This window comes from Siniperca chuatsi, linkage group LG12 (assembly GCF_020085105.1).
Source record: "Siniperca chuatsi isolate FFG_IHB_CAS linkage group LG12, ASM2008510v1, whole genome shotgun sequence".
In the NCBI taxonomy this organism is placed as follows: Eukaryota; Metazoa; Chordata; class Actinopteri; order Centrarchiformes; family Sinipercidae; genus Siniperca; species Siniperca chuatsi.
The window spans coordinates 10442047-10469779 of record NC_058053.1 but is presented as its reverse complement, the minus strand read 5'-3'; the positions used below and the strand labels follow the sequence as shown (position 1 = coordinate 10469779).

Below are 27733 nucleotides of genomic sequence, written 5' to 3'. Positions count from 1 at the left end.
TTATCTGGACTTTGAATTTGGGTGGATCAATTTCAAAGTTTATTATTACAGATGGTGTCATTACCATAGTTAGGCATAATTATGCAATGATTTCTCTCCAAACTCAATAAATTTCCTGATTATTGGGAGTTGATTAATGACAGAGGTAATCATCAAGATCCTCTTTGATCTGCAGCTTCATAAGTGGTCAAACCATATATTGTGACACCTCAAACAACAGTTGAACCACTATGCGGAGGGACAGTACTTCTGCTTCATGCTAAGCTAGCAATGCTATCAATGGTGAAACAGACCTAGCCATGGGTTAAGTGACTTCAAACATCATTTAAAAAATGGATGAAATTGAAATTGACTTCTCTTTTTGTCTTCTCTTTTTGTCTGTTGTAAGTGGGCTCAGTATGAAAATATACTCAGAGGTTTCCAGACAAGGCAGCTAGTTTAGTGACCCAGTAAGTTGAAGTAGATCCCTGTGCAGTTAGCTACAATAGCCAAACCAGGGTGCTAATTTCCGTTTTTACATTTGGTTGGACTCAAAGACAAGCGTTTTAAATGATTTATGAGAAACTAAAACTTTTTGGGAAAGTTTTAGGAGCCTTGCTTTCCTTGATATACTGGACATGTTTTGTCATAGTCTGTTTCCCTTATCTCTACAACAGAGGTGGCAAGTGTAAGGTTTGCATGACCCACAGCCTGAGTGGACACAATTAGCCTATGAGAATAAGACCCAGGTTGAAAAATACCAACATTTTCCTTACAGTTTAAAGCAATTGCTTTTCTAGAAATTCAGTTCCTAATTCCCAATAAATAATGACTTAAAGATGGAAGTTTTATAGGGAATTAAAATATGAATCTTCATATATTAGCTTCACAACAGCTATTCTTTAAGCATATGCAACTTAATCTCTCATGTATTGTCAAATGGACAACATTTGGACCATTTCTTAGAGATACAGTATATGGTGATAAAGTATATCTATACCTGCATTTGTACGATCATAAGACAAAACAAACTCATAGCACTGGATATTAATCACTGTGTTTGTAAGCAGTGTTTCTGATATTAGTAAGTAGTCAGAGAACCAAAATCCTGACATGTGTATGTTTGAGATAAGAAAAAAAACAGCTCTTCAATTTTTTTGCTGCACCCTCCGTGATTTTATCTTTAGGTGAGTTTGGCGAGGTATGCAGTGGTCGCCTGAAGCTGCCCAGCAAGAAGGAGATCTGTGTGGCCATCAAGACTCTTAAAGGAGGATACACAGACAAACAGAGGAGGGACTTCCTCGCTGAGGCGTCAATCATGGGACAGTTTGACCACCCCAACATCATCAGGCTGGAGGGGGTTGTAACACGCAGTAAGTGCATCCATGACTCATGACCTAAAGGCACATTGAAAAAAATTAGCGTCATCAAATAAGATTACGCAAATAAGGTTTTGCTTAAAAGTCATCTAAGTGATCTAGTTTTTTCAATTTTTTATATTTAGGTGTTATTCTATTAAAAAAATATTTTAAAAAAACAAACAAATTTTGGGACACAATTGGCAATAATGCTAAACAAATAAAGTTTAAGCACAAGAACAGAATGGAGCAGAACAGAATACAATAGAATAAAGTAAAATAGAAGAGTATAGAGTAAGAGAGTATTTATACAGATTCCGGATTTGCAATTGTCTTTGACAAATGGCTCACTTCTGTGAAAGAGCGCAGGAGTTTTATTGAGTCGCCGTGGTGTAAATCTCTGCAGATCAATGTGCTCTGATCAAAGCCTGTGTCCAAAGCGGGCATAAATCCATAAATCCATATCTCTGACTCGCTCCCCTCTGGGCCTCTTTATAAGACTATCATTAGCACACAGAAGGCCTCTTTAAAAAGGAATGACTGCAGAAAAGGGGAAATAATGAGTCTGAACTTTGTCGCTGAGAAACGGGCCTGGCCTCTATCTCTCCTGCGGCACCGGGCTTGTTAAGTAGTTCTGCCAGTGTGGTTATTCTAAAGAGTAGAATAAAATACATGGAGAACTTCCCTTACTTTGTTGTCCTCAATTTTTGGTTCCCCTAATTTTGTCTCATTTGTTCTCTTCTTCATCTCCACTTTTTTGTGTAATCTCAATGCCTTAATTGTTCCCTGCCTCTTAAATTTTAGTCGTTTGAATTCAACGACTTACCAGCGACTTCTTCTAATCAAGAACAGTATCGCCAAATAAGGAATCAAAATGTAATAACAACAGCAGACAGGGCATTCAAATCATATTGTGGTAATTGATTAATGTCCTGTTTCTGTTTTTCTTGCTTTCTTCCTGCAGTTATAATTTTTGCAGACATGTCAGACAACTTTTATCCGAGGGGATAAAAACTGCAAACTGATATTTCAGACAAACTTAAGGTTCATCATTTGAGTGACCACTGGCAGAAATTATGCTGCAAAATTGTAATTTACACATCTGTCTTCTCAGGAGCAAAGATGTTAATAGCATAGTGGGATTTTGAACACAGTATAGAATTTTTAAATTAGAAAATAATTGTTTTTTCTTGCAAAAGGTGAACCTTTTATTAATAAATCAAAAGTTAATAAATAGTTTTTTGTGGAAAGTAAAGTAAAAAAATATCTGTGAAAACAAGGAAGGAAAGCACATTCACTTGCAAATTCAGCTTTGTTCATAGCTCCTTGTTATTCAGCCTTGAACACAGTACATCCTGAAAGTGAAAGAGTTTTTATGTGTGATCCCTCATCATTGAGACTGTTTGTCTAATATAGCTTACAGTACACGACTATCCCTATTAATGTCTAGCCAGTGAAAAATGCTCCAATAACAGAGGACTGTAGCTTCTATTACTGCTTTTAGTCTAATAGGGGAAGCCCAATATTCTGTACTATGAGTGTGTGTGTGTGTGTGTGTGTGTGTGTGTGTGTGTGTGTGTGTGCATGACATTTGGAGGGATACCCTGAACACATGTGCATGAGCTGGAGCAGCATGAGAGCTAGGGCATAGTTTTAGGAGGTCCATTTGATATGCCCTCTCACACACACACACACACAAACACACACTGCTGTAGGGTGATTTATAAAGCTGCTCCTGTTAATTCTTAATAATCCTGAGACTTTCACACCCCATTTACCTTGCTGCTGCTTTTGGCTGATCCACAGGCTGCAAATTTGCAGGCACACACACACACACACACACACACACACACACACACATACTCTTTTCTCTTACCCCCAAACACACACATCAATACTTGCACACACACACACACACACACACACACACACACACACTTGTTCACAGAACAAAGGGGCTTGGGGGCCTTTATCTTTGCTGCCAATGTTGAGAATAGAGAGAAAGAGGGAAGGGAAGAGGGTGGAGGACAGGAGGGAGGACCGGGTGTGTGTGTTCCCGTCTCCGACTATAAAAGCCGTCCGCTGGTAAACGGAGCGATCCATCACAGCCTTTTAGGGAATGGGGTGTGGGTGGAGGGTATTTAACTGAATCTGTATTTTTTTTACTGTAATTGGAGGAGAAAGTGTTGCAACATTATTGAGACAATCCATGCTGTTCGGAGAGTTAAATCTCTTTTTTTACATTGGCAAAAAAAACTGAATGATGATTACAAACTGAAAGTCATGGTTTATTTTTTTCGACATTGACTTAACACAAGCGCACCTTCTGTCTTGGCTCATTTACTTTAAGCTGTTTGTTGAGCCAAACCCGTCCTTTTTTTGTTGTCAGAGTCTGACAACAGGGACATTTTGAATTGTAATTCACATCAGATCTGCTTTGATTTAATTAAAGATATTGATTCAGCCAACGTCCATCATTAATGGAAAGGTTTTTTCTTTTTTTTACCAATGAGAATAATAGATTTTTTTCTTCCATCACCCTCTCCACTCAGCCCGTGCCATTCCTGAAAAAAAAAGTTTCACCAGATGTGGGGAGGGTTCACATTAATACATGCAAGAGGGATAAAGGGAAACGGGGAAGGATGGAGTGATGGGAAAAGAGAGGCAGGGATGATAGAGAAAAGGTAGGTCGGGAATGAAAGAGGGCAGGGGGAGGAGGGTGCATTAATCTGAATAATATGGAAAAGAAGCATAAGGCTGGTGGTAAGTCAAGAGTGAAGCAGGGAGAACAAAGCCATCTGGGACACAAACAAGTCCTGACATCGACGCTGTTCATTTAACAATGGCTGATTTAAAGGTTTCTCAAAGAGATCTCCCCCCCCGTAATAAACCTTGTGTTGGCCGTAGTCTGATCAGGTACAGATGATAGCAGGCAGCATGGATTTACAGCCAGATCTTCCACAGAAATAAAGATGTCACACTTTGGCAGCTGACCTGCTGGGACCCTAAAACTATGACGAGGATCATTTCATTTCTGCTGAGTGTGAGTGTGTGTGTGTGTGTGTGTGTGTGTGTGTGTCTGTGTAGAGAGAAAAGAGAGTAACTTCAACCTGGTCCTTATCAGGGCCCAATACATCTGCTTTAAGCCAAGTTACAGCCCTCCATGTTGATTCCCTATGACTTTGCCAGTTTCAGAGGATCTGATGTTGGACTATGAGTGTTTGGCTGGTAGTTCTGTTGTACAGCAAACAGAAATCGTTGTTCATACTACTGATATGATGTGACCATAGATTGAAACCTCCACTTCTGTCACAGGTAAACCCGTCATGATTGTCACAGAATACATGGAGAATGGATCCCTGGACAGTTTCTTGAGAGTAAGTATTAACGTGGACAATGGTCATGATGCATCATAGAGGTACACACCCTCAGGCCACTGGGGGAACACATACTTGATGGCTAGCTGAGGATTAAGAAACACACCAGAAACACCTTAATGTGGTGAAAAAATGTCTTGCACCTGTACAACACACAGTCTAATGTTGCGTTCAAACATCACACGTCAGGTCACTCTGTCAAGCAGTACAGTAAATCTTTGCTTTCACATTTTAAAAATGACATCTGCCTAGCGTGCATTTGTCAAATGCTGAACTGTGACATTTGGTTCGACCAGGTATTAAAAACTCTGAAAAGTCCAACTATTTGCTCTAAAAGTGCAGGACTAAACAGGGACTAAAACAGTATTATCAGAGTGGGAATACAAATACTACTAGAATTATTATTTTTGCTATTGTTATTGTTATTATGTAAGAGACCAATTTGGTACACTGGCAAATTTCCTCACATGTTTATAGAAAAGGTATTCAGACTACTCTATAGATAGTAAATTCTGTACCTGAGAATGGTTGATTTTAGCAGTTCTGAATGTTTCAGCTGAACTCTCCATAAAGGGCTTATCAAATGACAAAGTTTTATGAACTGTTTCCCACTGCTCTTCTGGCCAGGAGTGAATTTGATTCTTGCCATGCCTCTGTCTCTTAAAGAGGAATTGACCTGCCTCACTAAAATTAGCCAAAGCACAACAGCCAAGCCATAACATTGGCATGAAAGCATGTGTACTGATGCCTGTTTTAGCCCTTTTCCACATGTGTCTGCACAGTATCCAGAGCTATGCAGGAGGCGTTCTATAGCTGTTGTTTCCTGACATTTTCCCAGAGGCCTGCACTTCATCATTGAAAATTATGTGCAAACACACACACACACATGCAATGGCATAGCTTATGCATTGTAGCTTATGTCTATGTTCTGTATGTGCAAAGCTTTGAAGTGACTAAGCCAGGTGGTTCTGGCCAATAATTGCTCCAGACGAAATTGGAGGTGAAGTGGGACAGGTTGGTTTTCAAAGGAAAACACACTCGTCTTACACTCATTTTGCAAATGACGTGGTCTTTGACAAACACAGAGCAACCCAGTGCATGTGAAGAGACACACAGACAAACCATACTCACATGCAAAATGGAGCCTAGTGTAAACCCTGACTAAAAACTGCCATAGACAGACAGACAGACAGACAGTAACACATACTGTGTTGCTCAACATTGTCTGCTTTCTAGTGGTATTTCATAAACACTTGCCAGTGTAAACCAGTGTAAACACCCCCGCTCGCCAGTGCAAAGTTTGTGTTTATATCTCGTCCAGTCTATATTTGAATACTGCATCTAATCCCTTTGCAAACATTTTGTTGAGCTAAAAAAAATGATTTCTCCACATTCTTATTTGAGTAGCATTTCCATTAAGTTTTGACCTGATATGGCTTTGTGAAGATCAGCACCCACATTCTTTTAAATACTATTGTGCCCATATTTTATAACTTTGAATTGAACTGTTTAAATGTCTGCATTGTGTGTTAAAGGTATTCATTCAAGAATGTTAAGCATTCAGTGTTTCCCCTAAATAATACATACTTGTCAGAGAGGAGTAGCCTTGAAAATTTGTATTTAAACTCTGGGACTCTAAAACTGAAAATTATAGCTAAGACATATTAATGGATACTTTTTAAGAATCCAACCAAAATGTCACAGAATCAGGTCAGTCAACTCCAGATAAAAGGCTCTCATTGGTCATCACATTGGCCATTACACAATGAATATATAAAATAGCATCATATAAGTAGTGGATAACAGTAACTGTACTGAAAAAGAAAGACCATTTCAGTTATATATTGGTCTGATTTCCATACATCACTGTCTCTGGCTCTGGTATTTCACAGCTGAGCTGAAGATGAGGTACATAATGTCAAAGGTGGTTTTTAAAGGTTAATGAAAATGCTGTGGACACTAATGTAGAAAGGTTTCATTTTATGCAAATAGTCAGAAAGGTCAGACTTCCTTTGTGTTCTATATAATATACGTTAAAAGTGTGGCATTAACAGTGTACGCCTGGTCTTTTCTTTCTTCCTTCTTCTTTTAGAAACATGATGCCCAGTTTACAGGCATCCAGTTGGTTGGCATGCTGCGTGGCATCGCCTCGGGCATGAAATATCTGTCAGACATGGGCTACGTTCACAGAGACCTGGCAGCTCGGAACATCCTGGTCAACAGCAATCTGGTGTGTAAAGTGTCAGACTTCGGCTTGTCTCGAGTCCTGGAGGACGACCCGGAGGCTGCTTACACCACCAGGGTGAGCTGGAACACAAACACAGTCTAAGGACATAAATGACAGCATGAACAAAGATGTTAGGCACTGTCCTTGGGCACATCATTTATTTCAGGAATGTGTTACTTAAAATGCAATGTTACATTAAACTCCCTGAATGCAGCAACAGAATGTGGTACACAGTACCTTACTTTTGTCTTTACTGTAGCCCTCAAACTGACTACAGCATTCCCTGTTCCCTTTTCTCTCCAGCAAAAATCATATCCGAAAAAAACAAACAGCAGTGATGTTTAATGTTCTTGTCCTTACATATAGACATATAGACTTCATAATAATGCAGATTATTATGAAATAGGCGGCACATTTAATCCTCCATCCTCTCCTGCTCTCTCTCTCTCACACACACACACACACATGCTGTGTCCTCAGGTAATCTCAGCAAACAGACACACACTGCATCCCTTTTCTATTCTCCTAACATGGCAAGGGAGAGCAACACATAAATAAAATCAGAGTTGTGATAAGACCGACAGAAATCCACAAGCTTTGCCTCCCTGGATTACAGTACAGAAATGGCAAACATACACCAACTGGTCATGGAGAGGACCACTCCAAGCACCATGTGCCTTAAAGGGATGCATTACATCGATACAAAGTTGTGTTTGTGTGTTTGTGTGTGTGGTCAAATTCTTTAATGGCTCGTCCCAACCTCAACATTTACACCAATACTTTAGGTAAAACTAGGTTTTACACCAAAAGTGCATTTTGAAGCACCTGCGTTTTGTTATAATTGAAAAAAAGTTTGAGACATAAAAACATCCCATTTTAACATTTTCTTGCCCATTGTCTCTTGCCATATTTATTGCTTCAACCTAGGTGATACTCTCAGATCACATTTACTTTGCCTCAACTCTCTCAACTTTTTAGATGATGACACTATAAAATCTGAACAACAACGACAGCTTGGGTTGGGATTTGATTTACCAAAACAGGAATGGAGTTTCCATAGCAACTTTACTGAGCTGTGGTAAATCTCTTAGTGTTGGAAATCTGCTTAGGCTATTTCTTGCAACACCCTTATATACAATGCTCATGCAAGGAAAAATGAACATCTTTAGAGAAACCTTAAGAACAAAAACCTCAAAGCTCAAAGTTACCCAGTAGGTGAGACAGTCTAGTTTTCGAGAAACAAGTTGTCAACATCTTTATACGGAAAATATCAAAAATCATTTAACTCTTTCTGCAGTTTTTCTTTACTTGTTTCACTTCTTGAAGCACATGTCACAAAATCAAACATTAACAGGCACAGCTCACCTGTACTTTTTGCAGCGTGTGTGTGTGTGTGTGTGTGTGTGTGTGTGTGTGGTCATTTTCATTATAGGATTCTGTGGTCTAGACCATGCATGCAGCCCCTTTAAACACAGTATAATTTGCTGGCTGAGAATTGCTTGTCAAATAAACAGTCAGTGTGCCATTTGCCTTTCTCCCAGAAATACATAATCCAAAATAATAAGACAGAATAATAAACTCTGCCATGTTAGAGTAACTGACAACGCTCCACACATACTAGCAGATTTCCATCCAGCCCTCACTGGAACTTTCTTCTTGATTTTTTTACTTCTCTAACCTCTACTTTTTAGGCATAGTCTATAGTTTTATTTTGTTTGTGTGTGTTTTTGTGCATGTGAGTCCAGTGTGTGTCTAGTGTTCACACATCTTGCACTTTGGCCTCTTAGGGGAGCAGACTATGACACTATGAGTGTAAGAGCAGTTTTGTGTGTGTTTGTGTTTGGACTGTGTGTTTCCATGTGCACCTGTGTTCATTTACACAACCATATGTGTGATTGTGTGTTTTTCTGTGTCTTATACATTCCAGGCAGTATAACAGTGTGTTTTTTAGGGGGCAGTGCATGTGTGTGTGTGTGTGTGTGTGTGTGTGAGAGAGAGAGAGAGAGACTGCACAGCACCAGGCAAGAGCTGAGTGACTTGGCCGATGTCTCTGTTAGCTTTGGCTGCCACCGGCCTCCTTTCCTCAGCTCCATTTTCTTCATTTGTCCTGCTTCTCAGCTAGAATGACAAATGCAGCAGACACTACAGTGAGAGGTTATGCAGGAAACTTTGGATTATGGTTTGATTAATATCTGTTTTCTTTCTTTCTTTAAGGTTGATGCAGACACTTTTTGATTAAAACTGAATATGACCATTATTTTATGTTCAATGTCACTTTTATATGACTGCTACTCTTATAAATTTTATGCACAAAAGTTAATTTGAATACAACACATTGACTGACTGACTGAAAGACTGACTGAACTGAATAATTGATCAATCTTTCTCTTTCTGTCTGTCTCTCAGGGAGGTAAGATCCCCATTCGGTGGACAGCTCCAGAGGCTATTGCCTACAGGAAGTTTACATCAGCCAGCGATGCTTGGAGTTATGGCATTGTGCTGTGGGAAGTGATGTCATATGGGGAACGGCCCTACTGGGAGATGTCCAACCAGGATGTGAGTAATGCCATGTTGCCAGGTTAACTTCCCTTAGCAGTGGCGTCTGTGTGGCGCACCCACTACTGCGGCAGAGCTGCCAGCTTTGCCCATTTGGCAAGTTTTACTGCTGGGAAGTAAGTGAAGGCACCAGCAACTCCCACTGATTTAGATGAGATGTTTAGTTCATGTTCAGGGTTGTGTGAAGAGGCCTATGGCACATAAGAGGGAAACAAGGGAATGTGGTCCCACAGATGCATCAGGGCACTTTAGGTCTGACAGAAAACATTGTTAGCACTACTAAGTCAATTAAGGTTAAAGAAGTAGTGTTAGGTGCTGTTAAACCTTCAAAATATCAAGACCGAAACAGTGAAAAAGTTGTTGCTTCAGCCTAATGACTGTATCCTGAGGGTGTATTATAGTGTGTTTTGAACAGGTCTAAAAGGCTTTGGTGCATTTTATTCATTCAGAAATGGTTCTTTGTAGCATCATTTCATTTCATTTATTAGGAACCCCATTCATTAAAGCAGAAACATTTTTTTCCATGCAGCACTTATAACCCCAAACCACTTAACAAAACAACAAAGGCACTGCAACAAGTAGCTCCAAAATTGCAGTATATAAATTGATCAAGTATTATATCATGAAGTTCATTATGTGTAATCCACCACTTAAGGCATTATGATATACTGAACATTTCCAGAAGGATACTTATTTACTTATGTAAAAGCCTGATGATAAAAAAATCAGTACAGTAACTATTGCAAGGATATTTGATGTTGTTTGATGCTGAACAGATCGCATCAGTCATTTCTCAAGTCTTGTCTTTTCCTTCTTTTTCTTTTCTTATATGTAGGTAATAAAGGCTGTAGATGAGGGATACCGCCTCCCCCCACCCATGGACTGCCCTGCTACCCTCTACCAGCTGATGTTGGACTGCTGGCAGAAAGAGAGAAACAACCGGCCTAAGTTTGAACAGATCGTTAGCATCCTGGACAAACTCATCCGCAACCCTGGTAGCCTCAAAATCACGGCCAACACCACATCCAGGTACCAGATGGATATATTATTTGTTTTCATTTTTGGTGTTTGTTGTGTGCATACAGTAAACAGCACACAAAAAGAAAACACTCATTGTCTGCAGGTGGCGCAAGCAGGCAAAAGGGATACACCTACAACTGCTGGTCTAGGCTTCTCCTGGTTGCATGTGTAGAACTTGACTGAACAAATCACCCTTTGGGTAATCTGCTGCCTGCTAAATGTGAATGAGTGAGTAAGTGTGAGTGAGTTACCAACTAGTTTAAGAAAGTACTTTGAATCTTTGCAAAATAAGCAGGTTAAGCCTACAATATGGCTATTATTTTCCGTAGCTGCTTTTTTCTCCCGCTTTGGTTCCCATGTACACCTAGCTCCTGACAGTCCAACACTGGGAGTAGTTCCCATGATACGTTCCACGCACAGCACTATGCATTATTGCAGGTCAATGCACTTCCTGCTCTGTGATCACAAGGCATTGGGACAGAAATGGCAATTGCAGTTTTATTTTCCATGAATGAAGCACAATTCACCATTATTAATGTAATGGACTACAAAAAGACGAAGGGATGCAGTTGGTAAAAAAGGGAGGGTTTGTATTAGATTTAAATGTCTTTCTCTCTTGGTGCACTCCTGTTTGTTTTTGGAAACAGGCAGTACAGGAGCTCGACATTGCCTTCCTGCTTCCTGTGTTTGCAGGGTGACACATGAAAATTAGCTTGACTTATCACATCCTACCCCTGTATTTACCTACAACAATTAAAGTTAATTTTTTCAGCTTTCCTTTATCCTTGCAGTCTAATGTCCTTTTCCTCTTTACATTTTTCCTTGTTCTTATGTTAGATTTTTCCCTCCTTTTTACCCTCCCTTATGCTTTTCTCCATTGTTGGGTCCACCATTCTCTCCCGGAGTACCGTGGGGAACCAGGGCAGCCCACGTACAGTCGACATTTCTGAGCAGGGAGAGGGACATGCGCTGGGTCTGCGGCAGATGTATTACCCCAGACGTATTATGGAGACGTCAAAGCTCATAACATTGACTAATGATTTCTTAAGAAAGTGAAAATAGGTCCCTTGGAGTTTGCATGTAATTTCCCTGATTGGCTTTTAACACTGGGCGAGCACAGGCTCGGCCCGACAGAGGCGGCTGTAGTGATTTATGAGAACTGTGTATATGTGTGTATCTGCGTGTGTGTGTGTGTTGGCAGCAGTTGCACAGCGTGAGCAGCTGCACTCAGCTCCCTACACCTCGTTTGTCTCAGGGCTGTCCTGCCCCCCCCCCCCCCCCACAAAGCCCAGTCTAAAGCCTGGGACCAGAGTAGAGCATCTGGAGGCTTCAGGGGTGGGACCTGGTCAGAGTTTACTGTCCCTGCATGTGGATGGAGAGAGACTGGGGTCAGTGGTCCAAGATTGGCTGTCTATGGGCCAACAGGAGCCCTGTCTATCCGATTGGCTTCACGGGGTGTGTAAAACAGACGGGATCGCAGGTTATCTTGTTTTCAAACTGAAAAATTAGTGTCTTTGTGTTCATCAAAACATGGCAATGGCTGTAACCAAAGTGCTAGTACTCCTTCTAAATACATGTCAATCAACGTTAATTTGCAGTGGTCAGTAATGCACTGCTACAGATGTAGTTAGTTTGGGCTTTTTACATAATAAACATTTTCCCCACGCCATTTAAGGCTAAATGAATAATGACAAGCCTTTGTGAACCTGTAGCAACAAATCAAATATATTACATTACTCCTTTCTGTAATTCATTTTCAAACAAACTCTGTCTAGAGAATATGGTTCTTTGGTTCATTTTCAGTAGTTAGGGCTGAACTGAAAATGGGGTTGAAGTTGAAAAAGACTTAAACTGTTCCTTGGTGAAGGGCTGGCGAGAAAGAAACTGGGACTGGGGACATGGCTGCAGATCTATGTGGGTGTGGATCTTGGCCTGTGGGGTAAGGTTGGGACAAGGAATGAAAATGGAAAAAAAGTTTTCTGTTAGTGAAAGGAAACTAAATTAGGGTACTAAGGAATGTGGATATTTATAATAAGTATTTTATAAGGATATAAAAAGGCAGATAATAGGGCAACAACATCCATCAGTTAAGACAGTGTAGTCCCTCATCCATCAGTTAAGTGAACAACAAATGTCAAAATGTGTAAGCTGAGTAAGTGGAGAAATATAAAACTGGATGGGGGATACAAGATTGGTACCAGGCATTGCAGATACAGTGCACTGAAAACCAATACCTTTAAATTAAATTATCCAAATGCCAATATTTTGTGTATTTTACATTTAATATGTTCAAATGTAAGAACATTTAAAAAAATATTTTAAAGACAACTAAAACTCTACACTGAAATGCTGGCTAGTAATATGATTTAAGAGTTCAGAGTAAGAACCATGCATGCTTGACTGGAATCAAATCAAAATGTCACACTTGAATCAATTTAGGTTAATAGCTTTCCTCAGACCACCTGAGTAGTATTGATTAAAACAACATCATATCCATCACATCCAACAAAGGCTGTAGATACGAAATGGCCACATATCAAAATTTCAATTCAATGGCCTGATATCAGACCTATATCTCAGTCTAACCTATCCCAGTGACACCCTGGGAAATGTCCCAGTAACACAGTGAGAGGTCAATACCTCCCACTCTGTCCAGCCCATATGTATCTGTTCAAGCTCTTCTCCTCATCCACCTCACTCCTCCCATGAGAGCTCTAAAAACAAGAGGCTACACAGCCCTGGTTATTTAGAGGTCAAAAGAATGGAAGATAGAGCAAAAAAGGGAAGGGAAATGAAAACGAGAAGGGGGGTATACTTTATTCTCTCTCCGGTGTATTTATACTTCCTTCTGTTTAAACTGGTGTTTTCTGCATTCTTATATGGTGTTAAGTCCATGAGGGATTTTCAGAATCAGAATCAGAATCAGAAATACTTTATTGATCCCCGAGGGGAAACTCTTTTGTTACAGCAGCTCACTATCACATCAGTGCACACTTGAGAATAGAAGTACTGAGCAAAAAATACAATACACGATAATACAGGTCAGATAAATTAAGTACCAAGTGGGTATAAGTATAAAATTTAAATAAGTGTGAACAAAGTTGAAGGTACTCCTTTGTTTGACCAGCACGTCATGGAGTGGGTGGGAGACACTATCCAAGATGGCATGTAGTTTGGCCAGCATCCTCCTCTCTGACACCACCGACAAGGAGTCCAGCTCCACCCCAACAATGTCACTGGCCTTACAGATCAGTTTGTTGAGTCTGTTAGCGTCCGCTACCCTCAGCCTGCTGCCCCAGCATGTAACATCTATACAGGAAACCCCCCTCTGCCATCAGACAGATGCTTTCTTTTCTCTTTCTTTTCCCCTTCATCACATCCCTCTGTTTCTCTGTTTCCTCTCCAATCATCTTGTCTCTTGAGTTGCCATGAGATGTTGCTGAAAATGTAACAACAAAAGGAACAAAGAAAATGATATGGGAGGGGGAACAAGGTCATTTGCAGTTTATCTCTCAGAAGTGACAGGAGAGGGGAAAGGAAAGCAGCAGAGGATAAAGGGGGAGAAAAAGAAGAAAAGGGTACAGGAGAGGAGAGGATCAATAATCCTGCAAAAAAGCTGAAAATTATTATCCTGACAGCCCAACAGTTATAATCTAAGGCATTTTGGATATAACAACATTTTTGTCCCAACTTTTTTGGGACAAAAAACTGTTTTTTCATTCCTTTACGCTACATTTAAATAAAAAAGTAACTAATGTTTTTGCATTTCTTTTTCTCATAAAAAATATTTCTACTGTCCTCTCATAGAGATATGCACACTTCCTTCTTTTTCCCTCATGCAAACCACCCCCATCTTCCACCCCCCGATTCCCTCCTTTTCCTACAAACCAGTCTCTCCAGGGGGTCCTGGGGGGCCCTCAGCATTTTGACAGTCCTCTGATCTGGCAGGAAAAGACTCAATCATTGTAACAACACCCACTCCACTGTCTCAAATGCATCTTTTTTCACCCTTTTTTCCTGTCTCTGTTTGAGATATCAACTCACTTTTCTTCTCTCTATATACCTCTTTGTTGGCTTAGTATGGCATTTTTTACAATGTTGCTTGATAGGCAGCTTGATGATTTTCTATTGCAACATTCTTTTGATTGTATTTTGCTTCTTTAAATCAAAATATATTGCATCAGCATGAAAGGTACATCTAATTTACCAGTGCAATAAGGTACCTCTTATCTCCAGCAGCCAGGAAAAACAACAAAAAAACAACAGAAAAACTAGTTACGATTGTAAGAATACTTACAACTAAACTGAAGAACTCGTGTGGGTACTGTAGAGGACACATAAGATGTACACCACTTTGAAGCAAAACACATTTTATTTGAGATAAGAGCTAGCTATGTAAATTATGATTTTATACAAAACATCCCAAGAGAGTTGAGGAAGTGTATATTCATTATTTAACTTTGTAATTTTACATACCTTCCTTTGAATTCCAATCCACATTTTATCAAATTTAAAATATTTGAAAAAATATAGAGTTCAAGACAATTTTGCAGTCAAAGCTTTTTCACCTGTCTTATGGAATTACACTTTCATAATTCCCTGATGGTAGACTAACCTTGGGAAATATTTTCCAGATTTTCACACACATAAACACACAAAGTGGCTCCAAACCTCCTTGACAATCCAAGTCAGTACAGTGGAGGTGGACTTCCTAGTTTTCTAATGAGTTTATTTACAAGGCTATGAATAATATTCTCTGAGGGAGAACTACCCTTTTTTCTGCCCTGTCCTGTCCTGCCTTGTTCATAAGGCTCTATTCCCTTGTGTGCATGTGTGTGTCTGTGTGTGTGTGTGTGTGTGTTTGTGCCTGTCTTGATGCAGGTGGCTTTGTCTACTTTGCAAGACAGGTACAGTGTGTCCTTATAAAATAAAAGTGCAACCCAGTTTTAAATGCCACTCACAAATTCAGCAAAAAACACAAAAATGCTTTAACTAATCCCTTATTTGGCTATTGTTCGATTGGTCGTTGTGTTTTGAGTTCCAGTTTAACCGAATGTGGTTTGACCTGGTTTCCCATTTCCTGCCTTGATGGGATCAGTTTCCACAGCAAAATTGAACCACATTTGTATAAGACACAGCATCAGTAGTGACATCAGAGATTAGACACTGATAAAGAAAATAGCTTTTTTTGTCATCTTCAGTTTCCCCTCCACTCTCCTCTATTGCTCTCTGTATGTCTTTCCACCTCTCTCCCTCGTCTTTGGCAACCATCAATCTGAGTGAGTCAGAGCAGTGCCTGCAGCCTTTCCTTCACCCTCTACTGTTGACTGAGCACTCTAAAGCCCAACGCAGTGCATTTAATTTGATTTGATCCAATTGAAACCATCAAGTCTAATCAAATCTAATGTTGCATTTTGCCGCATGGCACATGTACTGCAGGAAACGGTAATGACATTAGACAGAAACTGATGCCGCTTTTGTTAGTAATCTTGTTCTTGAATATGTTAAATATATTATGGAAATATTTTGTGTGCCGGTTTGATTTCCCCCCTGTATTCAAAGCCAAAAGGTATTGTACAGGTTTACTCTATGCAACAGACACATAAGGCCAGTCTCTGTGTGTGTGCGTGTGTGCATATGTGTGTGTGTGTGTGTGTGTGTGTGTGTGTGTGTGTGTGTGTGTGTGTGTGTGTGTGTGTGTGTGTGTGTGTGTGTGTATGGCTCCCTAATGAGTGCTGCTCTGGAGGTCTGGTTTATGTTTAGTTCTGTATAGGTGTGCAAGCACAGAATGCATAATATGTATGTTAAAATGTATAAATATAGTTAAACTAAAATAAACAAATTGTTTCTAAAACTTTTTATCTTGTATAATAATGCTATAAAATGGATTTTATAAATAAATTTTAACAATTGAATAATTTAATTTACTTTCATTCCAATCATCATTGCGTCTTTAATTTAACTGCTGCTTTCACTACAAATTAGTTTTTATTAAATTTTAGTTTCATGTGTCAATAAAATTATAACCTCCCGCCAACAGACTGTGTATAACTGTGTAGAACTATGCACTCTGTGGTCAACACATTTTGCCATTAAAGTAACAACTTCCAGCATATAGGACTGTGCATATAATGTGAATGCGTTAACCATGGTTGCAACTAACATTATGGCCAAATCAGTCAAGCAGAGTTGTATGTCAAGTGTAGTGATTGTGAGTGTTGCGGTTAAATCTGATCTATGCAACCCCAGAGCCCATCATTACTCTGTCACTTAGTGTTATTAGTGCACAAATGACAACAACTAGATGATAAAAGATCTGTTCACACAACTTGGAATGAAGCACTGGCTGCTGGCTATTTACTAGCAATAGTGGGTAGCGGCAGCAACAAGAAATTAACAACATCAATGGTTTGAACAGAATAACATGGGTAAACATGGCATACTCTTCTCTCTGCAAAATACAGTAAGGCAATATATTTGCTGGTTTCTCTTTTGTTCTGCCAATGAGTTTGCTACACTGCTCATTGTAAATAGTCCTTCGACACTGCTGCAAACATAGCTGCTGCTGCTGCTCACATAGCATTTCATGAGCCATGCCCCACATAGTGTCCACCTGTAGGCTTTGAGTTCCATGGGGGGGGGAGTTTCTTATTGTCACTCCCCATTCCAGTCTGTGCTTACTTGTTGTATGCTTGTGGGGAGTGACTAGATCAGAGCTTATACGCAAAATACCAACTCTGTACATACTTTGCATTCACACTGTAACAAATCCCTTCCACAAGAGGTGGCAAACAGTAAAGCAGTTTGGAACTGCAGTAATAAGATGTATGGAGATATATAAATAGATGTTATTGTGTAAATGTCAGCTGATGATCTGGGTGACGGTAATGCCTTTGTGTTCCTGAAACTATGCTATAAACTCCATTTTATTTATTTGAATATGTTACAGGTTATTACCCAAGGAAATTAGTTTATTCATTGTCCATTTATGTCTTTCACGTTACTCCTTACCCTGTGTCCTCTTAGGCCAGCCAACTTGTTATTGGACAGGAGCAGTTCAGAGGTTCCCTCGATGGGGACGGTGGGTGACTGGATGGATGGAATGAGGACCTTGCCCTGCAAGGAGGCCTTCTCTGGGGTCAGCTACAGCTCCTGTGACACCTTGGCCAAGACCTCCACAGAGTAAGACAACCACACACACCGACACACACACTTACTCTGCTTATTCATGTCAGTAGTGTTTACAGGGTCCCAGTACCCGTGGCAAGGCCCAGGAATTTGAGGCTCTTGGCGAAGAACACACACACACAAACTTGTTCTCAGTAAGTAAAGAAAGCTATAGAGCCCTTACTAAAGGTGTCCAGATGAGAGTCATGGTAATTCATAATGACAGGCCTTTAGCCACGCTCTCAATGTTGCAAGTATGACCACAGAGGGAGAAGGTGAGAGCATTAAAAGAAAGAGAGATAAGTAAAGAAACAGAATAAAGAGAGGGGGGAATTTAGAGTTCCATATGGGAGAGTGAATTAGAGAGAAACTATTGAGAGAGGAAATGAGAGGGGAGATTTGACAAGATAAAAGAGTAGCGAGAGAGCCTTTGAAAGAGCAAATAAAGGCATAGCTGTCAAATAGATATGCATGGCACTGTCTTTACTGTGAAGCATTCACATGCAAAGCAAAGATCAAGCAAAGATTACTATTATATGGAAGCCAAATCTAGAGAAATCACATTTGGAGAGCACACTCTGCAGGACCTGTAGTACAGTATATTTTCTCTAAGTTGAGTATGTTGACAGGTGTAACACTGACCATATGACAAAGTCCAGTCTGTCATTGTTTCATCAATCCCCAGATATGTGGTCACTTAAGAATATGTTCTTAAAATATATGTTCATATACAACTTCTTTGCAATAGCAAATACTTTTTGTAGTAAATGTAATGCCACCCAGATTTGTTATTAACGTAACCAGGAGAGGTGTTACAGATACTGAACTTGTCTGCAAAGTGTCCACTGTCAATCTGTTCCTGGCAACGAATGCATGATTAGTATTTTCATGGTTATGTTCAGGCAACTCTGGTTCCCTAAACATAACCATGTGATTGTTTTTTTGTGTTTTTTGTTTGTTTTTTTGTTAAATATTGAAGTCAACACTGACTGTTCTGAATAGTATAGGAAGTGTCTAGGATATTCCTGTTCAGCTAGTTGAGGAACAGCCAATCAGGTGAGGAGACCAATTACCTGAAGAGAGAGACAAGGATTTTAGAAGTTTTGTGTCTTTTTGAGAGTTCTGTAGGAGATTAATGAACGTGGTTCTTGTGTATATTGTGCATGCAGCTAAGGAACCACATCCACACACCTAGAAACCTACAAGTGTAAAGGAGAGAACTTCTTTTGGAAATAAAGATTCATCTGTGGAGGTAAAGCCAGGTCCATGTGCATTCTTGCCGATGCCCCACAGCGATCACAATTTAATTAACAAGGCAAGATTTTAAAGCCCATGTAACAGTAAGTTTTAGCACGAGTCAGGAACACATCCTGAATGTGAAAAATGTTGACAGTGAATGAAATCCAGCAATTACTGTTCCTCCAAAACATATTTGTCTAAGCAAATTACAAATATGCAAATGTTTTTTTTGTTACAGGTTGAGCGTGTACATTCTTTTAGTATGAGGAACGTTTGGTGGGAAATGGTATTAGAGTCAGGGTATTTGTCACAGCATAGGGTTTAATAAATCAATGCCTCTGGATAAAGGAAAGTAAGTAACAGAGACAGAGATTATAGGTCTAACTCTGCTGATAGAATCCTCAGGCTGACAAAAGGAGATAGTGGATCAGGTTCTGGCCAGAGTCCTGTACTGGCAGACTGAAAGAAATTATTAATCCCAAACACAGTGATAATAGATTGGGAGATTATGCTGAAGAACAAGCCTCCTTTAGAATTACAGTTCAGAGTGCAGCTTCTTGAGAAAATTAAGGACAGCTGACATATTTTTGTTGTTTTCTTTTTCTGTCAATGTCAGAGTGTAGACTGTTCTTTGTCTCTTTGTCCCCGTCTTTCTCTCTTTCTCTCTCGCTCTGGTGGCCTGCTGCTGGTTTAATTGATGTGGAATGTGACCGGGTAAATAATTGGACATTTTTAATCATTGTGATCAAAGCAAGTATTCACTGTGGTGATGGCAGCTGCGGGGGCAGTTGGGGAGTGGTGGCCAGTGCTGCAGCCAGCTGTAACTCCTGTCAATGGCTTACCAAACCAGCAGTCATTAACAGTGTTGCAATGTGTAACATGTGTCCTTAGAATTGATGTCACTAGTTGGTCAGTAGGGGCCCTTAAAAGTACAACAAAGAAAAAGAGTAGGTTAAAGCTTCACCAAAGGCAACTTCCCACATTGGCAGCTATTAATTGCAATGACTTGTAACTGAAATGCATCAGAACTTCATAAATGTTATATATTAATAATAATGATAATATTATAAGGCTTACAATTAGGAACATGCAAGGTGATGCTTTATACCAAAGACATAAAAGGAACAAGAGGCAAAGTGCAGCTTTCTTAAAGAGAGCACTGGCTCATTGCTGTGGAAGAGACTTTTTTTTTTTTTGGATAATAATAATAATAAGACTATTTAATGTGGATTTTGACCTCTGTTGTAGCTCCACTCTATTCCTCTGTCTCTTTTCTCAGGGGTACTACAGAAAAATATATTTTTTTTCTCTTGACATTTCTCATGCCATTTATTCAATGAATCTGTTTAATCGATGAAAAGTTATCTTCAGTCAATATGTTACATAACAAAAAAGCTTACAATGCAGGGGGAACTCTACATTGGGTATTGTCAAAGTACGTCCCAGATAAACTGCACTGGAGTAACCTTGCACTAAAGAAATCATATTGGTCTATGATGTTTTTTCTGTAGCTAGATGTGAAATTGGATCACTGCAGTATTAATCCACTAAAGGCTAAGGCATCCAAGGCTAGCTCAGCTACAAAGCTAGCAGCCTTGGCTGAGACTATGCATTTCTCAATATAGATTTCTCTATTGATTTGTACAGTCTTAATCTAGTCCTTGATATTCAGCACAAGGCCTTGCAATGCTCTGACCTCTGAGGAACAGTAATCATACTTGGCTGCAGTGTGCTGACTCATCTGCTGGAGTAATTGTCCCTCAAAAAGTCCCTTTACGAAACAGGATAGAATGGATTGACTGACTTGATTAGGAAATACCACATCATTTGGACTATTTCCTTCATCTGGACAGAGTGCATGCAAAGTTCATTTCAGGTATTTGATTGAGGAAGTGATGACTAAACTGCTGGACAAAGGAAAGCAATCTGAAGTGACATGGATTTGCTCCCCCAATCACGACGGACCCATCAACCCTTTATGAGGCTGAGAAAACATTGTCATACCCTGACCTTTCCCAGCATCCTCTTTCTTTCAGCAACTCAAAACAGGACACAACAAACAAGCCTGTGCCCATGTGTATGTTTGAATTGATACAAGGTTAAAGTTGGTTGGTTTTAAAAACACTACAATTCACTTTTAACTACACTGAAGAAAAAAAAAACTTAGCAGAGGTTTTGCTCTGGATTGATGGGAATTGCTCAGTATGATTTATTACCTCATGTGTATCATGTTGCAGTATTTTCATTTATTCTTATTTCATCACTGTCTGTTCTTTGAGATTATTCATGTTGCTTTCCTGACATACAAAGGTCCATCTGATTAAAATGAGGAAAAATGTTAATTTACACACTGTTATTATGGGGAGAGCACTTTGGCTCAAAAATGCAAAACATAGCTTTTGTGATCCAAAGAGAAGATGACAACAGAACTGCTTTGACTCTCAATAGAACACCAATAAGGCACAACAGAGATTAGTTATTGTGTGTTAGTATTTCAAATGTATAATGGTGATTAAGGTTTTGGTCATGTTCAAGACATCAAAACTTATCTACGTGTGCTTTAACTGCCCACAATAACTTTAAGTAAGAACAATTCGTGAAATCCCATGACATACTGGGAAGCCAGAACAGTGCATTGCATAGTTTTTGAGTTGAAGAACAACTTTACTGCACATGACTTCAAACTCATCTCCCTATGAAATGTTAATGCGTTGCAACTTAACACTGTTGTGGTTTGAGTTCACGCCGTGGGCTTTTCAAAGGTCATTGCACTCTTGGACAGCCTAAGGGTAGAAGGTTCCCGTTATCCTTCTGGTCCCACTCCATAGTTTAAAAAAGCAAGATTTAAATTCTTTGAATGATTAATGGTTATATCCTAAAAGCATAGAGTCTTAATAATATAATGGTAAATCAAAATAAGACTTAATTATGACCACCAACATAGTCAATATTAATTGTATTTGCAGAGTTATTCATTTATGATTTTTAGCTTTTTTATTATTATTATTTTCAAGCTATTTGTCAGATTTGATTTGGTAGTTTTTAGCTGATCCTTTTTGCTATCCCCTAGTGACCAATAAATATGGAATATTCTGTATATTTTGAGGTCTTAACTTTTTGCTACAATGTTCACAAAGCAGTTACTGTCACTGGTACTTAGAGTTCAGAGTGTCTTCCTTTACTGACTGTAACATAGATGTAAAGCTACATGATTTAGCCTGATTTATTTCAACTAAAATGTTCTTTAGATACAGGTTTAGAGAAAGCACATGTTGATGACATCCAGTTTAATGTGTTAATGTTGCTGGGCCTGGCTGTGTCTCAGTAGAGTGGTTCTGACGGAGGTCCACATCACACCGGCCACTTGCCCAGAATGGGAGCCGTCCATGGGAATCACCACTCTCTAACGCCCAGCTCCTCTCCGCCTCCTCAGGCTCTGGATGGTGGGTGGATGACCAAGACCTAGGCCCTGCCTGGGAGCAGTAACATACCTCCAGAACCACTGATGGGTTTTCACTTGTCTGATGTTAAAAGGGATAGTTAGTTGATATTCAGTGATAACTCAATAGCAATGTTTCCATCCAGCTGTAAGCTGTAACTACAAACTAAAGTAAAAGATACTTGGAAAGCCGCAAAATTTACCAACAGGCTTACAAGAAACAGAATGGAGCTACTGTGATTAGGAAGCCCGCAAATGCTGTTATAGCATCCAGTAATGTTTATTAATATTACAAATATGATGAATATTACATGTTGCCAAAAAACCAAAGAACATTTGGAAATATTCTGATGTACAAACTAGCGTGACATAAGATTACCACTGGACAATATTAGTCTGTAAAGGATGCTCATTTGTGTCATTTGCATGTATTTGATGTTTGTCAGGACATTTAGGAGATTATAGTTGTCAGTTTACTGTAGGCTGGTTAATCATAATATACATTATTGGTGTAAAGATGGAAACTTAGCTATTGTCTCTCTATGGAAACTGATGCTGTTTGTTACTGCAACCACTCCTTTGGTTTTGGTTTTGTAAACTTTATGGAAATACACAATCAATTGTACAGTTTACATTTAAAGCATCACTTAATTTGAGTTAACTATCCCTTTACTTTGTAGCACAGAGTGAAGCAATGTTGTGATTTTTGTCACTTTCACTTTCTGGCTCGTCAAGATGTTTCGAAATGTCTGCTATTATGGCTGCTTTGGAGAACTAAATGCTCTGCTTGCATCTGAATAATACAAACTTTATTGTGACCATATTTTAATAACACTAAAATGTCTTAATGGCTGAAAGTGTTTGTTGTAGTAATGCCACCACAACTCTACTGCTTCTACTAATACAATGCCATCGTTATTACTGCTAGATGGGCAGACGAGATGAGCCTTAACATGCGCTGTGACTTCTTGTGTACTGTAATATCAACAATGCTCTGTGTGATTTGTATATACTATGTATTTTAAGGTTGTTGTTACTCTATGTTTCAAAAAGAGCTTGATGTTTTAATTAAGCTGACTAACCACTGTGTGTATTTGATGCATAACACATGTGAAACCTACACTGTAGCTCTAAATAATTTTAATCTTCCTATGCAAATGGTCTTTTCTTACACTTGAATGCATGTAACTAATCTTGTAAGAGCTTCTAAGAGTATTAACAAGTTAAACAGATTTATCTGAATCAGAGTGTAATATCCTACATATGTACCAGTGCTGCTCCTCTCCACATACTTATACCTACCCATTGCATTGAACTGTCAAATAAATCCAGTTCAATGCAATGCAGGAAACTAGCTCTTTTATGCCACTGTGGCCCTCGCATGCCATTGTTTCATCCACTGACAGGGACAGGGACAGCTGTCAGTGCAGCCCCAAGAGCCCCCCCCGCCCAAGGGAAAGTGAAGGGAACAGCACTAGGATCATGTCATTAAATGTCACATGGGTGTCACATCCTCCATCACTAACGCACACTTTCCATCTTTTTTCTCCCCATCTTTCCCTCTGTCACGTCTCTCTCCTGGATTGTGTCTGGTTTTTGACCTCTCCCGCCCTTCTCTCTCTCTCCCTCTCTCTCTCTCTACCTCTCCTTCACAAACCAGGGATCTGAAAAAGGTTGGAGTGACTATCGTAGGACCGCAGAAGAAGATTGTGAGCAGCCTCAAAGCCCTAGATTCCCACACCAAGAATGGCCCAGTACCTGTTTAAAAAAATGAACCCAACAAATAAAAACACCAGAGACCTGTCTGTCGGTGTGGTTGCTAATCACAGTCTAAGAGGCTTCAAATTAAAACTGGATACGCATGGAAATGGAGGAAAAATATATGATTCAAATGGGGGCTTTCATTGTTTCATTGAGAGACGGTATCAAGTCCTGACAGAGAAGCAGAAAGAGCTCAGTGCAGACCTGCCAGCTAGTTAACTGGCTGACTCTTCAACCCTCCGTCCCTCCAAGCCCATGTTGAGATGCCTTACAGACAAATAGGGGGGTAGAGAGCGCAGACAAAAGCCAAGGAGGGCAGTGAGACCTGGCCAGGGATACAAACTGAGACTGGACTGGGATACAGGGCAACGACTGGACTAACATAAAGCCGGGGCTCTCCGATATTGGCTAAGCTGGATAGCATAGCCTTCCCTTTACAGCTAAAAGGAGACGGGCATGCTCACACTCTCCTCCCACCATGCCTGACTAGCAGCCTGTGGAAGGAGGCGGGGGAAACGGCTGAGATGCCTTGTGAAGAAGAGCATGGCAGACAGCAGCAGCTCACCAGGATGTGGACCCTTCCTGTACTAATGAGGTCTGAGGCGTGAGATTTTGTTGTATCTACCTACATTTACTGTCTCTATCCATGAGATAACTGAGTTGGTATGGACACACCTAGACGATAAGCGAGCCATTTTACTCTGTAGCTCTAACCTATAGCATTTGCATTCAGTAGACATGTCACATAAAAGCAATAATTATGATAATCAATTAAATAGTCTCATTGTATGGAAGCCATGAGTCTGTCACATGTACAATGTATTGAACGCTGTGCTTTGAAGGTACAGGGGCCATAACACACTTCACACACAGAATTTTCTTTATGGTGACATATATGTTCTATGTGCTTATGAACAGATATTGTACAGTTATAGTGCTGTTCCCTCAACCCAATGCCCTTTGTGTGAAATCTCAGGATGTATATGTTATTCATACTATTTTCTCTAACAAGGGGAAACAGACAGCGAGAACGGAGCAGAGCCAGGAATTGAGAGTACAGCTTAAGAAAGACTGGAGCAAGAGAGAGAGAAATTGATAAGAGGAAAAAGAGAACTTAAAGATGAAGTGGTGTCATTCAGGCTTCTGCTTCAGACATTCTTGTTGTGTTGCGGAAGTGTTTTAAACTAGAAGTGAGTTTGTACTTGAGTTTCTTATTTAGGTAAGACATCATCAACCCCATACAACATCCGGTATCACTTTCTTTCTAATGAGCAGGATTTGTTCTCTGTGTACAACCAGTTCAGAAGGTTGAGATCAACACTGCTGATCTGAGGGTGTTGTAGTCCCTTTGCTTTGGTTCAAATCCATAACATATTGACAAAAGCAGACATTTGCTGTAAAAAAAAGAACTTCTAGTATAAAATTTGCTCTTAATCCATAAATCCTGGTGTGTTTAATGCAAAAAGAGTGCCTCCTCTAGCTGGGTTGGATCATGGTGGGATCATCAAGCAAAAAATTCTGATTAATTTTATTAATTTTCAACAAAGTCTTGGTGTTTTTTCTGTGTTTTCATAGGGTCATGGGGTTTTTCATCACTGCCCTAAATTAACAAGGTGTGAAAATGCCCTGAAAGAGATGCAACACTTCCAATAAATGATTGCTTTCTGAGATAGTATCCTAGTACATCATATGTCCAGGATGGGATTTCCTAAAGGCACCTTAGAAATTAGATGATCTTTGTACTACGAAGAACAGAAGAATTATAAAGATTTTAGCCTCCTGCTTTGATGTCACCCAGTCAATCCCTCAGTGCATCACATACCCAGTATTTCTAAACTGGTACTTTGGTGCTATGTGTTGTTGGATGGGTAATATTTAACTACAAGGGTGCTATCTTTAAGCTTCTTCCAATCACTTAGTACACAATATTTGAGCACTTTGAATGGAAATGTTATTGCCTTGGCTATGGACTAAGCTTATCTAATGGAAAGGCGTGATTTTGGTGCTTTTGGGAAACCCAGTCCCTGTGTGTCAGTCGGTCCTCTGTTACTTGGTCTACCTGTGGATGCTGCTGTTGCTGCTATGTGTTCTAATTAGCATGTACATAATGTAAACCATCGTACTGATAGCAACTAGCGCTACAGATCCCACTATATGTACATGGCCATCCTTCTTTGTACAAATGTTTGTATGTATAATAGAATAAATAAAAATTGTGCATCATTTTAATTAAAAAAGAGACAAAAATCATCTGTATTATATTTTATCTTATTTTGAATTATATTTGTCTGCTTTGTTTCTTTCTTTTCTACAATAAAAAGGCAATTATGATTACGTTATTATTTATTTGTTAACATTATACAACGCAATGTTGATGGGTTTTTTGTAGCATACAGTAAATTATGTGTCAGTGCTATCTGTGTTTTGGTTTTTGACTTACTTTATAAACCTGGGACATCTGAGAGAGCAATACTGTTATGCACCCTATATCCAGATCCCTCATTTTCTGTCTCAAGACTGACCCGTGTGTCTGTGTGAGAGTTTACGTGTGCAAATGTAGATGGCCTTGTCTACTAATGTAAAATGATTTGTAGTGGAAACATTTATATTTTTATAATAAATATTCGCAAAATATTTTCCAAAAAATGGATGATGATGGACCTGCTCCTGTGTTTTTATTTTACCATGTGCTGATGTCACAGATTAACAAATAATGTTGGCTTTCCTTTTAACTGTAAGCACATTTCCATATGTTTAAAAGATCACAAGTGAAAGTCAAACACATTCATAACTCAGATGTCATCTTTTTTTTTATTCTACATTCTATAGAACAATATTTTGGCACATCTTACCTTCTCAGGATAAAAGCCAGCAATCATCTCACTGACATATAGTGTACGGGACAGGTGTTTCAAATCATTCAGTTCACAGGGCAATCAACATGAACAGAGAAGGAGTCCAGAGAAAGGTCATTCACAGCCAAGAAAGACCTTCACCGTCAATGTCCACACTCAAAGAATCAGGAAATACGATTCAAATTGGCCAATAAGTCTACAAAAAGAATCTAAATATACATCTGAGTTACACATACAATATTTAAAGTTAAGTGAAGAAATATTTAAAAAATAAAATTAAGATAAGATTAGTAAAAGATAAGCATATAATATGAAATATGACATGGCAAAAATTACTAAAGAAAAAACAAAAACCTTTACCCACATGTATACAGTACAAACATAATAATAATAATAATAATAATAATAATAATAATAATAATACACTTTATTTATATAGCACCTTTCAAAACACAGTTTCAAATTACTTTACAATACAAACAGAGCACATTTAAGACACAGAGAATAAAATGAACTAAAAGCCATAAAAAGTAAGCACATTATAGACCACAGAGTAAAATTAACTAAAATGTCATAAAACAATGTAAAATAATAATAATAAATAAAATCTAGACACAATTAAAATTCTAATTAAAAAGTAATTAAACACTGATTGTACATTTTCAAACACAAAAATGAGAATTGGATTTTTACATTTTGATTGCACACAAAAATAAAATAAAAATTTCCATTTGATAAAATTATTTTATTTTAGT

General features: G+C 39.1%; 1 protein-coding gene across 6 annotated transcripts in view; it reads left to right on the top strand.

The window, feature by feature from the left end:
* Nucleotides 1-26773, top strand: part of epha3 (eph receptor A3) — a 100716-nt gene extending 73943 nt beyond the window's left edge. For 4 of the 6 annotated variants that reach the window (XM_044216945.1, XM_044216947.1, XM_044216944.1 and 1 more), the window contains 7 exons: nt 1167-1352; nt 4653-4714; nt 6807-7016; nt 9348-9497; nt 10333-10526; nt 17544-17699; nt 24023-26773. In XM_044216945.1, the coding sequence (XP_044072880.1) occupies nt 1167-1352; nt 4653-4714; nt 6807-7016; nt 9348-9497; nt 10333-10526; nt 17544-17699; nt 24023-24128 (1064 nt within the window). In that variant the 3' untranslated portion in view covers nt 24129-26773. Of the gene's footprint in view, nt 1-1166; nt 1353-4652; nt 4715-6806; nt 7017-9347; nt 9498-10332; nt 10527-17543; nt 17700-22248; nt 22367-24022 lie in introns of all 6 variants that reach the window. The other 2 variants (XM_044216950.1, XM_044216948.1) reach the window with 2 other exon arrangements.
* The last annotated feature ends 960 nt before the right edge of the window (nt 26774-27733 follow it).